This window comes from Anabrus simplex, chromosome 5 (genome assembly GCF_040414725.1).
Source record: "Anabrus simplex isolate iqAnaSimp1 chromosome 5, ASM4041472v1, whole genome shotgun sequence".
Lineage (NCBI taxonomy): Eukaryota > Metazoa > Arthropoda > Insecta > Orthoptera > Tettigoniidae > Anabrus > Anabrus simplex.
This window is the reverse complement of record NC_090269.1, coordinates 353,708,434-353,726,831: the sequence shown is the minus strand read 5'-3', so window position 1 is coordinate 353,726,831 and position 18,398 is coordinate 353,708,434. Positions and strand designations below refer to the sequence as shown.

At 36.6% G+C, this 18,398-nt stretch overlaps 1 protein-coding gene across 1 annotated transcript in view; it reads left to right on the top strand.

Moving 5' to 3' along the window:
* The window catches only part of LOC136874905 (collagen alpha-1(XII) chain), a 107,084-nt gene extending 98,146 nt beyond the window's left edge, over positions 1 to 8,938 (top strand). The window contains exons 14-15 of the mRNA XM_067148608.2: positions 2,995 to 3,206; positions 8,583 to 8,938. Of these exons, the coding sequence (XP_067004709.2) occupies positions 2,995 to 3,206; positions 8,583 to 8,854 (484 nt within the window). The 3' untranslated portion in view covers positions 8,855 to 8,938. The remainder of the gene's footprint in view (positions 1 to 2,994; positions 3,207 to 8,582) is intronic.
* The last annotated feature ends 9,460 nt before the right edge of the window (positions 8,939 to 18,398 follow it).

Sequence of the window (18,398 nt, the reverse complement as noted above, 5' to 3'; positions counted from 1 at the left end):
CAAGAGGTGTAAGATATTTTTGGTGTTGCCTTGAATAGGCTTGAAAACTGAGAGCCTGTTAGCTCTTTTTCAAAGTAAGATTATTGAATGCCTTCTGAAGGCTTGATATTGGGAGTTGGGAGCTAGCGCTCCATGTATTGAGGGATTTCTGCCCTGGTGTAAATTTATAACCTTCTGTAAAGCTCAGAAATTGTAAAACTAGGGGCTTGTAACCCAAGTGTGTTAAAGTTTTGAAATCTTGGATTTTTCTAAGTCTTGTTTCTAAATTGCTATGTCATTGTTATCTCACTAAGTGAGAATTTGTTAACTTGTTGTTTTTTTGAAAATATAAGCTTCCATTTCAGTTTAAATTCTTTCTGGACATAGTATTTAGACCCATTCACCCCGGCGTCTTCTTTCACCTCTGGTGGTCCACGGGTAACCCCGTAACACTACCCACAGTCGATATCCAATTAATGATTTACATTACTAATATATCTTGTATCCTGTAATAACAAGAATTGTTGTTCATTTTTCTGGAATGTTCTTTTGTGAACACAATCCATCTCACCATTTGGCTGAGGTTCAGGGGCCTTAATACCGCCTGGCCGTTAGCAAAATGAATCCCCTGTTTCTGCTGTACAGTACTCTCAAATGTTATCGAACAGATATTTTGTCCTTTCTGAAGTCATGCCTTTTACTTCGAACTTCTTAGGTATGTTTATGAGGATGATTATCTGCCTCACAAATCTTTACAATTACAGTTGGTTAGTCTGATTTTTGTTGGCACCTGATTATTCCAGGTATATGCTTTTTGACAGCAAAATGACAAAGATGTGATCTAAGGAACACTTTTCCAAACATGTTGCCAGTTAAACATATTTATTAAAAACTTGCCAGTTTATTTTCTGATGATGACAGCTATGTTAAGTTATGACTCAGCTGTGCTATCTTAAATGACCAAGACATTATCTGTCACGCGGTACTTCCTTTTCATGAGACCAAAAGTCCAGTCACAAAAAAACATTCGTATGACCCACTGACAGAAAAGAAATTATTATTTCTTCATGTAAACCTGACATAACTTTCCACAGGGTAATGTTATTTTTATTTTGTGTGACGCATTTGTCAGCATAAAGACGCAAATCATAGCACTATGACTGGGCTACTTAGTTAAAATTACCATTTTTAAAATATGCAACCAAGTAAATGTCTTTAATTATAACTGTGCATTAGCTTGATGCTCAGACTGGTTATTTCATATTTTGATACAAGAAAGCAATGCAGGAACTTCATTTAAGAAACCATACCTTAAGTTGCCAATGTTAAATTCCCATTGCAACTTAAGGTATGGTTTTGTAAGGCTGCACAGCTTGTTTCCAAGGTTATTTTGAAGACCTTTCTGTATGGTCACATCACTGTCACTCCTTTCATCCTGTAGTTCAAGGATCAGGCTAACAGATGGCACTCATATTTAAACATTGATATTTCTCACCCTTCCCGCCTTTTTCCTTCGTACCATAAAATTTTGTTGTGCGACTTAAGGTATGTTTTCCTGGAGAGTGTCACACATGATAAATGCAATGACAGATAAACACTGGGAAAGGGAACAACAAAAATGGAGATAAAAACAAATATGAAAACACAAAAGGACCAGGAAAATCTCCACATTTGCTGACATTAAATAGATAGGATTTCTCCTCATCAATTCCAGTTCTTCTATGTCCATTTCTTCACAGCTGCCTGTTGAGCTCATTTCTGCTTCCCAGCTTCATCAGAAGGATGAGCATCAACACTCATTGAGAGACCATCTTCCTAACTACTAGCTATGGTTATTTCGTATCTAAACCTGGTTCTGTTAATATCAATCACCACTGATCTACATTTAGGGCAGTTGCTCAAGTGGCAGATTCCCTATCTACTGTTTTCCTAGTCTTATTATTCCATAAAATGTAAAATATGGAACCAAGTAAATATCTTTAATTGTAACTATGCATGAGCTTGTTGCCCAACTTTATCTTCATATTGTGATCTTTCCTACTTTTAAAAACACCACTCAAACATGCGTCTACTAATGTCATTCCATGCCATCTCTCCACTGACAGCTCAGAACATACCACTTAATTAAGCAGCTCGTCTTCTTTTTCCCAAGTCTTTCAACAGTTTTTGCAATGTTGCTCTTTTGTAGGAAATCACCCAGAACAAATTGAGTGACTTTTCTTTGGATTTTTTCCAGTTATTGAATCAAGTAATCCTGGTGAGGTCCCAATACACTGGAACCATACTCTAGGTGGGGTCTTACTGGAGACTTATATGCCCTCTCCTTTACAACCCCTAAATGCCCTCATAACCATGTGAAGAGATCTGTACTCTTTATTTATAGTCCCATTTATGTGATTACCCCAATGAAGACATTTCCTTATATTAACACCTAGGTACTTACAGTGATCCCCATAAGGAACTTTCACCCGATCAATCCAGTTATTAAAACTGAAAAAGACTTTTCCTATTAGTGAAACTCATAACCTGACTTTTAAGCCTGTTTATCATCATACCATTGCCTTCTGTCTATCTCACAACATTGTCGAGGTCTTTTAGCAGTTGCTCACAATCTTGTAACTTATTTATTACTGTATACAGAATAACATCATCTGCAAGAAGCCTTATCACTGATTCCAGTTCTTAAAAACATCCCCTTTACATATACTCATCAGTGCAGACGTCATAATCACCCAGGACGTTGAACAAGGTTCGCCATCGGAAAGTGCATCAAACTGATGGTTACGATGTCCCAAGTACCTAAATAGAAGTTACAGCAAGAACAACTATCGGTTCTTCACAGAAACTAGATTAGTAGATGGCATGAATGATTTCTGTACCTGCTATGAATATACCCATAAATGCATTCATACTGAGCTGATTTTGCACCCTTGATTTCTCAAATAAGTGAGCCACTCACACTTAAATCAGTCAAGAGATATTCATTGAAATAATAAATGTTTATAATGTTCTCAGGTTATCTAGTGAGCTGACAGCTGGTATGATTGTCAGTTACAAATATGGAAATGACATAGAAATTCCTTTTAACACCAATAACACCTGCACTTTTCTCAGTAATCTTGACAAGATACGGCGTGAAAAGGGAAGTCCTAGCCTTTCAAGAGCTTTAAGGCTTATTAGGAAACTCAGCGATTCACCATATGATGAGGAGCAAAACATGATTATAGGTATGTATTCTTTACGTATACCATATTGAACTCTTTCTATGTTTGTTTTAGTAGGAAAAGCTTCATAAAGATTCATTCTTGAGTCATATTTGTTATGATTTGAAATTGGTGCTATAAATGTATAAACATATTTTATATTTCTAGATTCTTATGGTCAGTTTGAATTGAGAACAAATGATTATCTTCTATTGTTATATTGATGGTGAACAGGCCAATTTTTATAACCCTCCTGAATTTCCAAATTGAGGTTATGTGTGACTCAAGTAGTGAACAGTGTAACACACATTCTGGTAAATTGGCATAACCCTCAACACCTTCCTTCAGTGCAAAAAGGAAGAAATTTGATGGTGAACCCCACACGTGGCAAAGTCAGACAAGCCACTTGGTGTAACCAACTAGTCATAACCCACAGTTAACATTAGGTTGTACCAGTCAACTGTCGTAAGCCATTATACTTGCGATGGCTAAGTCTCTTGATCTCACAAGTTCGCGCAAGCCAGATAGCGTAACACAGTGTTTGCCTTTGTTTTGATGAGTGTCAGGAATAGTATTTTTGTCATATGATGTACAAATACTTATCAGTATATGATGCTAAGTCAGTTTGTTGGCAAATTTGAGTATTACTTCTGTGAAGGTAATTTATTTAAATAAATCAGGATAGAACATTATTTGTGTTTTATAATAGTTTTCTTACTATTAATGATCATTCTTCCACACAATAAACAACTTAACATTGTTATTATTATTATTTATTCCAATTAGTGTAACCCTAAATATACATTGTTTAACCAACTTTAAACTTGTATCAGTTCCAGTCAAATGATGTAACCCAGAAATTTCATGTTAAAAAATTAATTTCAAGAAACTATATGACACCACACCATAAATTCCAGTAGACTACAATCTTAGATACATTATAGAATTAAAAAAACTACAATTAAGACAGAACAATGCCTGTAGTGAGATGCAAACTGTTTTTGTCTCTCCTGAAAAATTTGTTTTTTGTGGCTTATGTCAGTTGGCCTGTACATCATTGATATAATTTAGTATAGTATTAAATAGCATGTAAATGTTAATATGAAAACTGGGATGAAATATTATAAATGAATATTTTCTGGGCAAAATAAGCCACTGTGACTAGTACTTGAAAGGTGAGTAACATTCATCACTAACTTACCACCAAGGCAGGCATGGACACTCAACCATATAAAATTTGGCTACTAGCTAAAATCTAAGAATCTGCCACATTAGAGACCCACCAATCAGGGTAAACCTGTACAGTGCTCACCATGAAATTGAAGCATACATTGTGTCTGACTTGTGGACATCACTGAGATTGGATTTCTAGATGGACACATAATACATAAACAACAAGTACCACAGGAAATTGTTTCTAGAAGGTCAAGGAGCAGCTATCTTTCCAATAAAACTGTTAATAACATACTTCATCGCTAAGTAGAGGTCATGCAACCTGTCCCAGCAGTGGGACGTAGTAGCTTAGTTGGTAGAAGCATTTTATATTGGTGCTAAGGTGTAAATTGCTGTGTTTTGAATCCGTCTAGTGCTTGCTACCCTTTTCTTTTTTTTTTTTTAATCACTAACTAGAGCAAATTGTAAGCACAGTTGCTTTTTGGAATACCTCCTCAGTATTAGCAAGGAACAGTTATCCTAATTCTCTTATTTCATTTTGTTTCATTTCTCTGTATAGCAGTATGTACAATGGTATTTGGTCCATTAATAAATGGTAAGCATAGAGAGAGCCATTATTTCTTTTTATTCTGTCTGATATGGCAAGACATTTCCATCTCTGAGCCACTAGAACCACAAGTTGAAGTAATATTGATATTTTGAAAAGTAACTGTCTGATATATGAATTAATTATATGCCTGCTAGTGACAAAAATGACTACAGTTTAATTTTAAAAGAATGAGGTTTGTGCCAATATCTCCAGTATTAATAATCTTGCATAAAAACATGGCACAAGGTTTCACGAGCCCCTTAATACCATTTAGGAATATGAAAACAGAACGTCGATATCTTCAATGGTTTAAAAGTCATTTCGATGTAACATCTTAAGTAAATATCCTTGAATGCATACATTTTTATTGCAGAAACTGACTCTCAGTGGGTTTGTCATAAGACACAAGCTAGTTAAACAAATGTATTTATGTGCATTAAGATTGTTTCTAAGGAAGTCTTGACATTTATAGGAAGTATTCCATTAATTGAAATTTTCTCCTGGTATCAACTCAAATACATCAGCTTGGTGTAGATTTAGTGGTACATAAAAGAACTCATCATTGCACTGTACAGGTCTTGCAATTCACCCTCAGAAGCAGCTTTTTGAAGAAAGACATTCTGGATTATCCTCTTCCTCTTTTTCTAGCATTTCTTCCTTCAGTGATGTTGCAAAGGAACTCCTAATGTTGCAGAATATAATGAATGAATGTTTTTTATTTTATTTTTTACTTCAATGACCAGACTCGAAGATCTCGAAAAAAGGAGAGGAGAATCTTAAGAAAATTTTAGGACCACGGAAAAATGCTGATGGGGAGTGGAGGAATAGAAAAAATGATGACCTCTACAAATACACCGAAAAAATCACTGTCGCCATGCGAAAGCAAAGGCTAAAGTTCTATGGGCATCTAGAAAGAATGGATGGGAAACGGCTAACTAAGAAAATATTCAAGTACATCACTGGACTGAAAGCTTCGATGAAGTGGGTGGAAGAGGTAAAAAGAGATGCAATAGAAAGTGGACTTACAGTGGATATGGTTCACAACAGAAAAGAATTTAGAAGCCAAGTGGACAACATCAAAACATTCCAGGAGAAACCACCAAAATGTAGATCCAAACTGGTCATATCTGAGAAAGAAAGGAAGATCAGAAGTGAAAGGAAGAAGAAGAAGAAGAAGAAGAAGAAGAAGAATAAGAAGAAGAAGAAGATAAAGCCTTAAGTTCAATGCGGTCCATAGGCGGCCAAATTCGGAAACAAGAAGAAGACCAGACTTCATATTTCTCCCCTGGTATTATTCCTCATTTCTGTCCAATTTTTCCTCTGCATTCTCCTCCAGAACTCCTGTAGGACAAAATTCTGGCACCTCACTAGCCAAAGTCTTTAGTGGAACATAAAACACATAACCATAACAGTGAACCGTCATCATTAGTAGAGTTCAGTAGTGGTGATTGGAAATTAGAAGTGGAGGAAGGGGCAAAACATTCATTGACAACAAAATATTATCAGGGATCTGGATAATATAGTTTGGGATAGACAACAAAATGGTAAGTTTTTGATGCTCTATGAGTGAATTTTGACAGAGAAGTAAAGTTTGACAGTTTATCAACTTAACTGTGATAGTAATAGTTTTTTGATATTTTGATTCAATACCATACAACGAAATGTTCACCAAAGGAACAATTACACATGCATACAGCTAAGGTTTTTGTGCCACCAGATACTAATCATGCTTCTACATGCTGTTGTACAAGTCTTGACTACTTACTGTGGCAATGAAAAATCAGTTAGCTGTGTCAAATGACATTTTATACATATTTTTGCTAAGAATGTTTTTAATATTTAAAGAAATTAAATGAAAGAATTAGATAATAGACAACAGGATTTGTGTATTTTGCTTTTTTTAAAAATAATTCCTAGTTTTAGGTGGCTAAAATGGAATTAAAATGTAATATTTTCTCTGCCCTCCTCGCCCTCCCTCCAACCCCGATCGCCGCTACTGATAGAGTTCCTCTCGCACCCACTAATAAACCATAAATGGTAAGGGATTTCATTTCATATATATCCTTGATATATGGGGACAATGGGGAGTATGCAGACTATTAGTAATTGTTGCTTTGGTTTTATACTAACAGCATAACTGTCATTAATCCTGAAATGATGTGTGTGTGTGTTATTGTAATATTTTTGTTAATTATCAATCACAGGAAGCAAAGAAATAAAATAGAAACCGTACATAAAGAATAAGATAGGTCGATCTTGACTTGTTACTGTGACAACCGAGATTAAATGGGTTATGTTCGGCTCCATAGCTAAATGGTTAGCATGCTGGCCTTTGGTCCAAGGGGTCATGGGTTTGATTCCTGGCTGGGTCAATGATTTTAACTTTCCTTGGTTAATTCCTTGGCTCAGGGGCTGGGTGTTTGTGCCATTTTCAACATTAGAATTCTCACAGACATGCAGGTCACTTATAGGGTGCCAACTTGAAAGACCTCTACAGATGCCACACACCATTATTTTTATAATTGGGGTATGATGTAAACAATAATTGTTCCATTCTAAAAAATATTTGGTTTTCAAAGCAAACTAGTAGTTTTATATGACAGTTGTATCATGATCATAGACATGGGACCTCTAGTTTTACATGGAATCCAAACCACAGAGATGTGACTTTTCATTTCAGTTTCAAAAATTCCACATGCACTGGTCAGGATTCGAACCTCAACTGCCTTGGTGATGAGCCGGTGACTAGGCCACTCCGTATACTGTATTCAGATTTGATGGCTACAATGGCTCATATAAGGGTTCAGTTATTGTCGTATACTGGATCTTGAAGCTTACAAATATTTAGTACAAAACCTTCAGCAAGCTGGTTGAAACTCTATGGCTGTAAAGCAATTCTCTGGGCAGGAAGAGATCCCCGAGTTCATCTTAGGTCGACACTAAATATCTGCATGACATACCTATACTCAATGTACAAAACCTATTGGTGGCTGTCTAACCAAGGTTGGGTTTGATTCTCCATGAGGAAATTAAAGAATTTAGAAACAAGACTTTCACTTCTGGAGAAGGCATTGGCCTGAGACTTACTACCTGCACCAGGTATTTAAAAAAAAAAAAAAAAAAAATCACCTACCAAGTTGTATGCCTTCTGAAGTGATGCCATATAGACAATATCAACCACACTGAATAATACACCACTGGAGATCTTTAAAATGTCAACAACGATATGGAGTGCCAAAATTTTTGACTGCTCATCAGATATCAACCACCTTAGTCAGGATCAAACCCATAATCTTGGGATCATGAATTTAGAAACTGTACTAGTGATCTACAGAGACAACTAGTTCTAGTATGGGTGAAAATGTGCTCAGGTACAGGATTATGCACTCTATTCCACTTTAGATTTTGAGGTTACAAGTAGTGGAAGCCTTAATCTTTCTCTCCTGTAGGGTCTACACGGTCTGCGCACAGATAGTTTTACTGCTTTTTTTCTTGCAAGTGAAGGTTAAAATAGTTGTTCTATTCAAATAATAAGCAATATTAACCCATAGTACCGGTAGTGTTGTCGAATTGTAAAGATGTTAGTATTATTTTTTGACAGTACCATTGCATAATAAAATATTCCCTTTTTTCTTCAGTATTACTCACAGACCGACAAGCAATCACAAAACCTTCTGTGAGCCTGGCAAAGAAGCTCAAGAATAGTGGAAATTCCATCTTGGTGATTGGAATCAACAATCGAGTTGTATATAATGACTTGTTTAAAATTGCCTCTGGTGAAAAGCAACCTAACAACATGGTAATTATTGATACATATGACACATTAGAGAGTGTCACCGACTATTTGACGGATGGAGAGAAGCAACTGGCATGGTATAGTGATACAGGGTACAGTGCTCCAGACTGTTAATGTATTATTTGGAGGCAAAGATCAAGGAATGCCTACCATACCACAGGTTGTATATGTATGATAAGTGAAGAAATACATTTGAAAAATTACTTTCATAATTGTCTTTCATTCCCTTATGTCCTTAGTTTGTCTCTTCCCCATTATACATCATCTAAGCTCTTTGGTTTCTATAGACTCTGCAACATCTAAATACTAAGTTTAAATTGATAATAATTTTATATTTTATGTTCTTATACTTATAGTAATGGATAGCAATGTCATTTCCAAAGTTTAGACTCTACAATTTTTGTTAACTCTGTTCACAAGTGGGGAATGCAGGCTTTGAAAATTACTTAAAATGTTATTTTCAACTTATAAAGGTGTAGCCTAGTTGAAACACCAGATCCAGTGAGATCTTTGAAGTCAGCTAACATTGGACATGGTAGTCATTTAAGTCGTGTGCTATATAGGCCTGATGAGTGGAAAGGAGCTGGCCACCCTACGACAAGAACTTGTGAAAATATAAGGAAATAGTGCTAGAAAACTGTTAAATAAAATAAGTGAGAATAATGAAATAAAGATGAAAGTTCTTCCACTATGGCTAGTTGGACCAATTAAAGTCTTAAATTCCCTTTTCCTGTATGTATCTGGCCTTTTTCTTATCCTACACTTCCCACTTAAAGACTGAAGATCTGTCAAGATGGTTCCTCAATGAATGTTGATGCACACCCTACTGGGAGGCAGAAACAAGCTTGTCAGGGGCTGAGAAGATATTATACTAGAAAGGCTGGTCTAGAATCGGTTTCAAGGTATTTCAAACTTTAAAATATGTGCCGCATGCCAGAGAGTGGCTGGCTACAGCAAACATGTGGCGAGTGACATAGGAGCCAGCTCTAACTCGCCAAGACTAAGTTACGTCATTCATCGAACCTTCCATACCTTCTACCCTTAATAACTTGTACGTTGATTATGATAAAAATATGAGAATAACATCACCATATATCCTATTTTGACACCTCCAATGCTATCAAGTTTTAATAAAATCCACCATGGATTAAGAAAGTTATTGAGAGAAATGAAACAGCTGTAGTCTCCACAACTTCAGTATAAAAGAGATGCGAGAATTGCACACAAAGTAGTCTTGTTCCACAGTCGACTTGTACAGTTGACTTCTGGTGGTTGTCATTGCTATGATACGTCGAAGTTATAAAGTAGAGGTCTTCGATACTCCACAAAAATCTTATTATTTTTCTCTGCCTACAGACTTAGCCATGTAGTTAGCGAATGTGATACTTTGAACATTTTCAAGTCACTAAAATTTTGTGTATCAGAACTTACAATTCTTATGTTCATAAACTGTGCATCAGTACTTAGAGTTTCCACCAATAAAACTTTGAAATACTAGTAATTTTCTTAACCTGACAGTGCCAGTCTTCGTGTGAAATAGTTCCACATTATTTGTGAACTCAGGACATTGTGTGAAAAAAACCAATTGTTACTACTCAGGAATTGAGTTAACAATATTATTCCACATCTTTAAACACAATCTTGCGAGTGAACAGGACTAATTTCGCTCAATAGTTTGCATTCTAACAGTGTCGTATATAAATGTGAAGGTGTTTGTGAATTGGACTAATTTTATACGTTAGGCATTTTACTTCTAACACCCTGTTGAAGTGATTGTCATTTAACTCAGTGTGAATGATACTCCTGTGGCATTTAGCAGTGTTCATTTCAGTGAATAAACTATGTGAATAGAATCAAAGTGATCTTAAAATCCTAGAGGACCTGACGAGTTGAAAATAATGTTGTTGTTTGAGTCATCAGTCCATAGACTGGTTTGATGCAGCCCTCCATGCCACCCTATCCTGTGCTAACCTTTTCAGTTTTACATAACTATTGCATCCTACATCTGCTCTAATCTGCTGGTCATATTCATACCTTGTTCTACCCCCACCGTTCTTACCACCTACACTTCCTTCAAAAACTAACTGAACAAGTCCTGGGCGTCTTAAGATGTGTCCTATCATTCTATCTCTCCTTCTAGTCAAATTCAGCCAAATCGATCTCCTCTCACCAATTCAACTCAGTATCTCTTCATTCGTGATTCTATCTAGCCATCTCACCTTCAGCATTCTTCTGTAACACCACATTTCAAAAGCTTCTATTCTCTTTCTTTCTGAGCTAGTTATCATCCATGTTTCACTTCCATACAATGCCACGCTCCACACGAAGGTCTTCAAAAACATCTTTCTAATTACTATATCAATGTTTGAAGTGAGCAAATTTCTTTTCTTAAGAAAGCTCTTCCTTGCTTGTGCTAGTCTGCATTTTATGTCCTCCTTACTTCTGCCATCGTTAGTTATTTTACTACCCAAGTAACAATATTCATCTACTTCCTTTAAGACTTCATTTCCTAATCTAATATTTCCTGCATCACCTGCCTTCATTCGACTGCACTCCATTACTTTTGTTTTGGAATTTATTTTCATCTTGTACTCCTTACCCAAGACTTTATCCATACCATTCAGCAACTTATCGAGATCTTCTGCAGTCTCAGATAAAATAACAATATCATCGGCAAATCTCAAGGTTTTGATTTCCTCTCCTTGGACTGTGATTCCCTTTCCAAATTTATCTTTCATTTCCTTTACTGCCTGTTCTATGTACACATTGAAAAGGAGGGGGGACAAACTGCAGTCTTGCCTCACTCCTTTCTGGATTGCTGCTTCTTTTTCAAAGCCCTCGATTCTTATCACTGCAGACTGATTTTTATACAGATTGTAGATAATTCTTCGTTCTCGGTATCTGATCCCAATCATCTTCAGAATCTTAAATAGCTTGGTCCAATCAACATTATCGAATGCCTTTTCTGGCTCTACGAATGCCATGTGCGTGGGCTTGTCCTTCTTGATTCGATCCTCTAAGATCGGACGTAAAGTCAGGATTGCTTCACGTGTTCCTACATTTCTTCTGAAGCCAAATTGATCTTCTCCCAACTCAGCTTCAACTTGTTTTTCCATTCATCTGTAAATAATACGTGTTAAAATTTTGCAGGCATGAGATACTAAACTAATGGTGTGGTAGTTTTCACACCTGTCAGCACCGCTTTCTTGGGAATAGGTATAACAACATTCTGCCGAAAATCGGATGGGACTTCTCTTGTCTCATACATCTTGCACACTAAATGGAATAACCTTGCCATGCTGGTTTCTCCTAAGGCAGTCAGTAATTCAGAGGGAATGTCATCAATTCCAGGTGCCTTATTCCTATTTAGGTCACTCACAGCTCTGTCAAACTCTGACCTCAAAATTGGGTCTCCCATTTCATCAGCATCAACAGCCTCTTCATGTTCCAGAACGAAATTATCAACATCTTTATCTTGATACACCTGTGGATATGCTCCTGCCATCTTTCTGCTTTGTCTTCTTTCCCTAGAAGTGGCTTTCCATCTGAGCTCTTAATATTCATACACCTAGATTTCCTTTCTCCAAAGGTTTCCTTGATTTTCCTGTGTGCAGCATCTACCTTTAGTAATGGTAATACCATTTTACATAACAATTGAGAAAAATAAACAAAACAAAACACACTAAAAAAAAGTTCAGTAGAGTATAAAGAGAAAAAATGTACAGATATATACACAGGTTATATTACAAGTAAGCACAGGAAAGTAATAGTCAATTCTGGAGATTTTGTAAGAGATTTCTAAATTTTGTCATTGAGCAGTTAAATATATCTTTATCCACTTTGTTCAGAGATCTTGACATTCGTTCAATTAGCCCATTGAATGCATAGTTAGTTCTATGCCAATTTGTATACAATGTATTCTTAAACCTCATGCATTTGTCTGGTACATGTAGGTTAATTTTTTCAAGGAGTTGTGGACAATTCACCAAGGAGTAAAGCAATTTAAAAATGAAAAATATATCCAGTAATTCACGGCATTGTGACAGACTATGCAGTTTTAAAGACTATTGTAGGGCTGTATAATCAATATTTTCATACGAGAATCCTGCTCTAAATGAATATAAAGAAAGAAATTTATGTTGTACTGAATCTAATCTATGGATAGAGGTCTGATGAGAAGGGTTCCCTACAGGTGTACAGTATTCTAGGATAGGGCATACCATAGATACATACAGCAATCAGTAGGTATCTAAGTTTGAAAATTCTCTGGAAGATATAGTAATGCAACCCAATCTTCGTAATGATTTCTTGCAAATATTTCCAATATGTTCATTAAATGATAGGTTATAACTGGTCATTAACTTGTGAAACAGGAGTTAGAATGTTGTTATTATTAAATTTGTACTGAAATGATATTTTCTTCTTGTTTTAACAAAATGATATTATTTTACATTTTTCATGATTAAGTTTCAACCTGTTTTGAATACAGTACTTTTCCAGATGATGTAAATCTTCTTGAAGTTTTAGACAATCAAGTGGACAATAAATTTGCAAAAAATTTGTTTGCATCATCAGCAAACAAAAGCAATACAGATTTCTTAAGTTTTTTAAATATCATTTATGAAGAGAGTAAAAAGTAAGGGTGCAAGGTGAGACCCTTGAGGAACTCCACTGGTAACAATAATAGGTGCAGAAAGATCATTCCTAATTTTAACAATCTGCAGGCGATTTTTAGATATGATTCAAATCATGAGAGGAGAGGCCCATTAATTCCATAACCTATCAGGTTTTACAGCAAGAAATTGTGATCAACAGTGTCAAAAGCTATTGAGAAGTTTATAAAAATGCAGTCCACCTGAGAGTGGTTCTCTGTTGCATCCAAGAGGAACTGATAGGATAAAAGAAGATTGCTACAGGTTGACCATCCTGAAAGGAATTCATGTTGCTCATCAATGATGTTTCTAAAGAGAGGTGTGATCTTGTCAAGAATTATTGAGTCAAAAATTTTGGAAATATGAGACGATATTGTAACTAGTGTATATTGTTTCATGGCAGTTTTATCACCATTTTTGAAAACTGGACTAACAAATCCTTTCTTCCGTTCCACTGGGAAAACACCTTGGTTTAATGATAAGTTGAACAGATAAAAAATTGCTTCACATAAAATAAATAAGCAGTACTTGAGCAGGTAAGTTGAAATACCATCAGGTTCTACAGTTTTCTTTAATTTAAGAGATATCAGTTTGTTATAAATTTCTGCCTTACTAATGTTTATAACTGACAGATTGACAGAGAAAGAATAATCATATGACATAGTATTATTATTATTATCGACTCCACAGACCAACGTTGGATGCTCTACACACAGTTCTCAAAGATCCAACTGACGATCATCTAAGGAAATATTCTAATCATAGGAAGACATACAAGACCCTCATAAAAGAAACAAAGGAACAGTATCAGGAGCAAGAGGAGCGGAGGCTGATAGTTGCAGCGGAACAGTACCCGTACAAAGCATTGAACCCAAGGCAACCAAGATACTGCAGAAGCATCCCTATGGAGACATGGGTGACTCACCTTAGCAATGTACTGCAATACAGGGATACTCGACCAACGGATATCCCTGAGATCGAGGGGGACTCTGACTTCGACATGGAGATATTCACAATTGAGGAAGTAGAGGCTGCTATCCTCTGTTCAAACAATAATAAAGTTTGTGGCCCAGACAATATATGTAATGAGCACCTTAAAATTGCTCTCCCAGTGTTAAAGGAAGCAATAACTTCCCTCCTGAATGAATGTCTCAGGCTAGGAAATATTCCCCATAGCTGGAGAAGGTCCACAGTAAAACTGTTGTATAAAGGAAAGGGAAGCACCGAGGACCCAAACTCCTATCGAGGCATCGCCCTAGAATGCGCGTTATTCAAAACTAGCGATTGTACCCGTGCTTCGCTACGGTATTCTACATTGTATTCGAATATCGAAGTAAATAGTGTGCATGCAGTAAATAAGATTGTTTTAAAATTGCATGTCTCTTTGCGTTATCCGAGAAAGAGCATGGGGAGGTCCCCGTACGTTGTTTCCAATGTAAAGTGTTTGTTATGGATTTGTGATATAACGGCAGGCTCACTTGGCTACTGCCATTCACAATCGAGTTGAGACGTTTACATTATAATTGCAGGCCCCATTGCCTACTATGCGGACAGAATAGATTTGGGGAGTTTTCGTTAAAATGGCAGCACCCCTTTCCTACTTCCAGACAGATTACAGTTTTTATTATAATGGCAGGCAGTTACCTTACTATCACTCGAAATTGAGTTGTGCAGTTATCATTATAATGCCAGGCCCATTGTCCTACTTCCAGCCAGCTTACTGCCAGTCACACCAAGTTGGTGAGTTTCCATCAAAATAGCAGGCCACTATGCCTAATGCCAGTCACATTTTAGATGAGGACATTTCTTTATAATGGCGGGCACCCTTGCCTACTGCCAAACACAATCGGGTAGGGGAGTTTTAAACAAAACTGCATGCTCACTTGCCTTCTGCAAGTCAAATCGAGAAGTGAACTATTCATTACAATTGTAGACCTTCCTTACTAATGACAGTTACACAGGAGTTGGAGAAGGAACCCTTTCATACCGCCAGTCAGAGTCGGTGTGGGGAGTACTGATTACAATAGCAGACCCACCCTTTCTCGATCGCTACAAATCGACATCAGTGAATATATATAGATCGACATACGAAAGTATATGCGTGTATACAATATTGAAGACCTTCATTTACAGATTAACTGCTACTAAACGTTCGTCATATCGACAAAGGATTATACCATAAGACACGCCGGATTTACTGGCCTAAATGGCTGGTCCTATGATATGTCATCTATTCTTGGGTCAGATTGAGTTAGAAACGTGAAACAGGGTAACGTTCTTGTAAGATTATCTCACATTACATTACAATTCGGATAATTATGTGACAGCTACATACATAGCATTTGGCTCATATATGGCTACTGGGTGGGCCAATTTTCGTGAAGAGTTTGATGATTCTGTATTTCATATAAGTAATCGAAGGTATGAATTATGCATGTGAAAATTCCAAATTGACTTAAGATCCATTAGTAGAGAAAAATCAAACGTAAAAGGGATACGGATACGGCAAAAAGTCATAAGACCAAGGTTGTAGATCATTCCAAATTGAACGGAGATTGTGCAATCTGTTATGTGATAGGAATTTCCGAAGGTCTGCACCATCATTAAAATTGCCTGCATATTTCGATATTCTTCGGGAATAAAAAGTGAAAAATTTAATGATCTTGGATGTTTTCCGTTCGTTACAGGCTAAAACGTATAATTTTGTCAAATTTCAATTATCTTCTTTTTCTTCTGGCAGATTATGCCGCAATCTGGATTTTGGGCGAGGCGGGTAAAAATTAGGACTTTCAGGAAACTAAACCAAAAATTATGGAGATGGTCATTATTACCCCTTAAACGGAAAGCTGTACGAAAATTTCGCCAAAATAGTCAGTGTAGAGGCAGACAGTCGTTACGATTTGATTTATATAGATAAGGAATCTGCTCCATGTAAAACACCTTTTTGGCTATGTCCGCTGGACTTAACCTGCAAAACTGACCATTCATGATATCTCCCTTATTAATCCTCCTGACGAAAAAATGCACATGAAAAAAAGGTTTAGAGGTGGAATTCCATCACGTTTGGTCGATTTCCAGTCAGGTTGGTCTTGTTCTGTATATATTGTGGAAGAGTAAAATCACCATTTCGGTTCCCTATAAACCGCCAGTCCATTCCGGAACATGATATGTTATTTACGTTTAAAACCTACCTTTGGACAGGTGGATGCTAAATATGAATTTTGGTTCGAATGTTTTCAGTAGTTTTCAAGTTGTAAGGAATACGCTTTACACGCACCCGCTCGTGAGTTAAGTCCGATGGGACTTGTACAAAAAAAAACGGTCCGTTAATGATATCTCCCTTATTAATCCTCGTATCGAAATGATGCACATGAGAAAAAAGGTTTAGAAATTAATTTCTACCAAGGCAGGTAGATTTAAATTAACGTTGGTTGTGTATATTTTGTGGAAGTGCAAAATCACTGTTTCGGTTTCGTATAAACCCCCAGTCAGTTCAGGGATTTAGAAACAATACTTGCCCTAAATCCTATCAAGGACAGGTGTATTCTAAATATGAGTATTGGTGGAAATACATCCAGTAGTTTGTAGCACTCGCGTACATACGGCGTAATTAAGGAAGAAAATAATACAGTTAAGAAAGTTGAAAGTAATAGAAAATGGTTATAACTGAGGACAGCCGGATAACGACAAATATGTAAATGCCAAGTTAATGTAATGGAAAATCAAATGCTCCTCAATAAATTATGCTAGTGTGAGTTATGGATATAATAAAGCGGTAACAGAGGAGAAATTTAGGTCCATTGATTCCTAGGTAAACAAATAATAAGAAGATGACTGATGGTGTTATTACTTAATCTATTCGAAGGCGGTTATAACATCCAACGATGGCAATACGTTACCTCCCTGCTGGCATGCAGTCAGAGACGTTGCCATGGTAACCTGTAGGTTCGTTGTCGGTCTGTCGGTCACTCAATGCAGAGCATGGTACCAGCAGAAAATTGTAAATTTCTCCGTCATGTAAAGAGTAAGGTAAATTATGAACATAACGAAAGTTGTTTATAATGAAGAGACATTTCACGTACGGTAAACGAAGTTTACAAAAAATCAATAGCATAAGAGAAAATGGAGGAAAACCATTCTGGTTTTCCTATAAACACCCCGTCTATTCAAAGATTTTAAAATTATATGCATATTGAAACCTTCCCCGGGATGGGTATACTCTAAATATGAAGTTTAGTTGAGATCTATCGAGCCGTTTCGACGTGATGGTGGAAAAACCATTCTAGTTTTCCTATAAACCCCCGTCTATTCAAAGATTTTAAAATGATATGCATATCGAAACCTTCCCCGGGATGAGTATACTCTAAATATGAAATTTGGTTGAGATCTATCCAGCCGTTTCGACGTGATGATGGAAAAAACCATTCTGGTTTTCCTATAAACCCCCCGTGTATTCATATATTTTAAAATGATATGCATATCGAAACCGTCCACGGGAGGAGTATACTCTAAATATGAAGTTTGGTTGAGATCTATCCAGCCGTTTCGACGTGATGGTGGAAAAACCATTCTGGTTTTCCTATAAACACCCCGTGTATTCAAAGATTTTAAAATGATATGCATATCGAAACCTTCCCCGGGATGAGTATACTCTAAATATGAAATTTGGTTGAGATCTATCCAGCCGTTTTGACGTGATGATGGAAAAAAACCATTCTGGTTTTCCTATAAACCCCCCGTGTATTCATATATTTTAAAATGATATGCATATCGAAACCGTCCACGGGAGGAGTATACTCTAAATATGAAGTTTGGTTGAGATCTATCCAGCCGTTTCGACGTGATGGTGGAAAAACCATTCTGGTTTTCCTATAAACACCCCGTGTATTCAAAGATTTTAAAATGATATGCTTATCGAAACCTTCCCCGGGAGGAGTATACTCTAAATATGAAGTTTAGTTGAGATCTATCGAGCCGTTTCGACGTGATGGTGGAAAAACCATTCT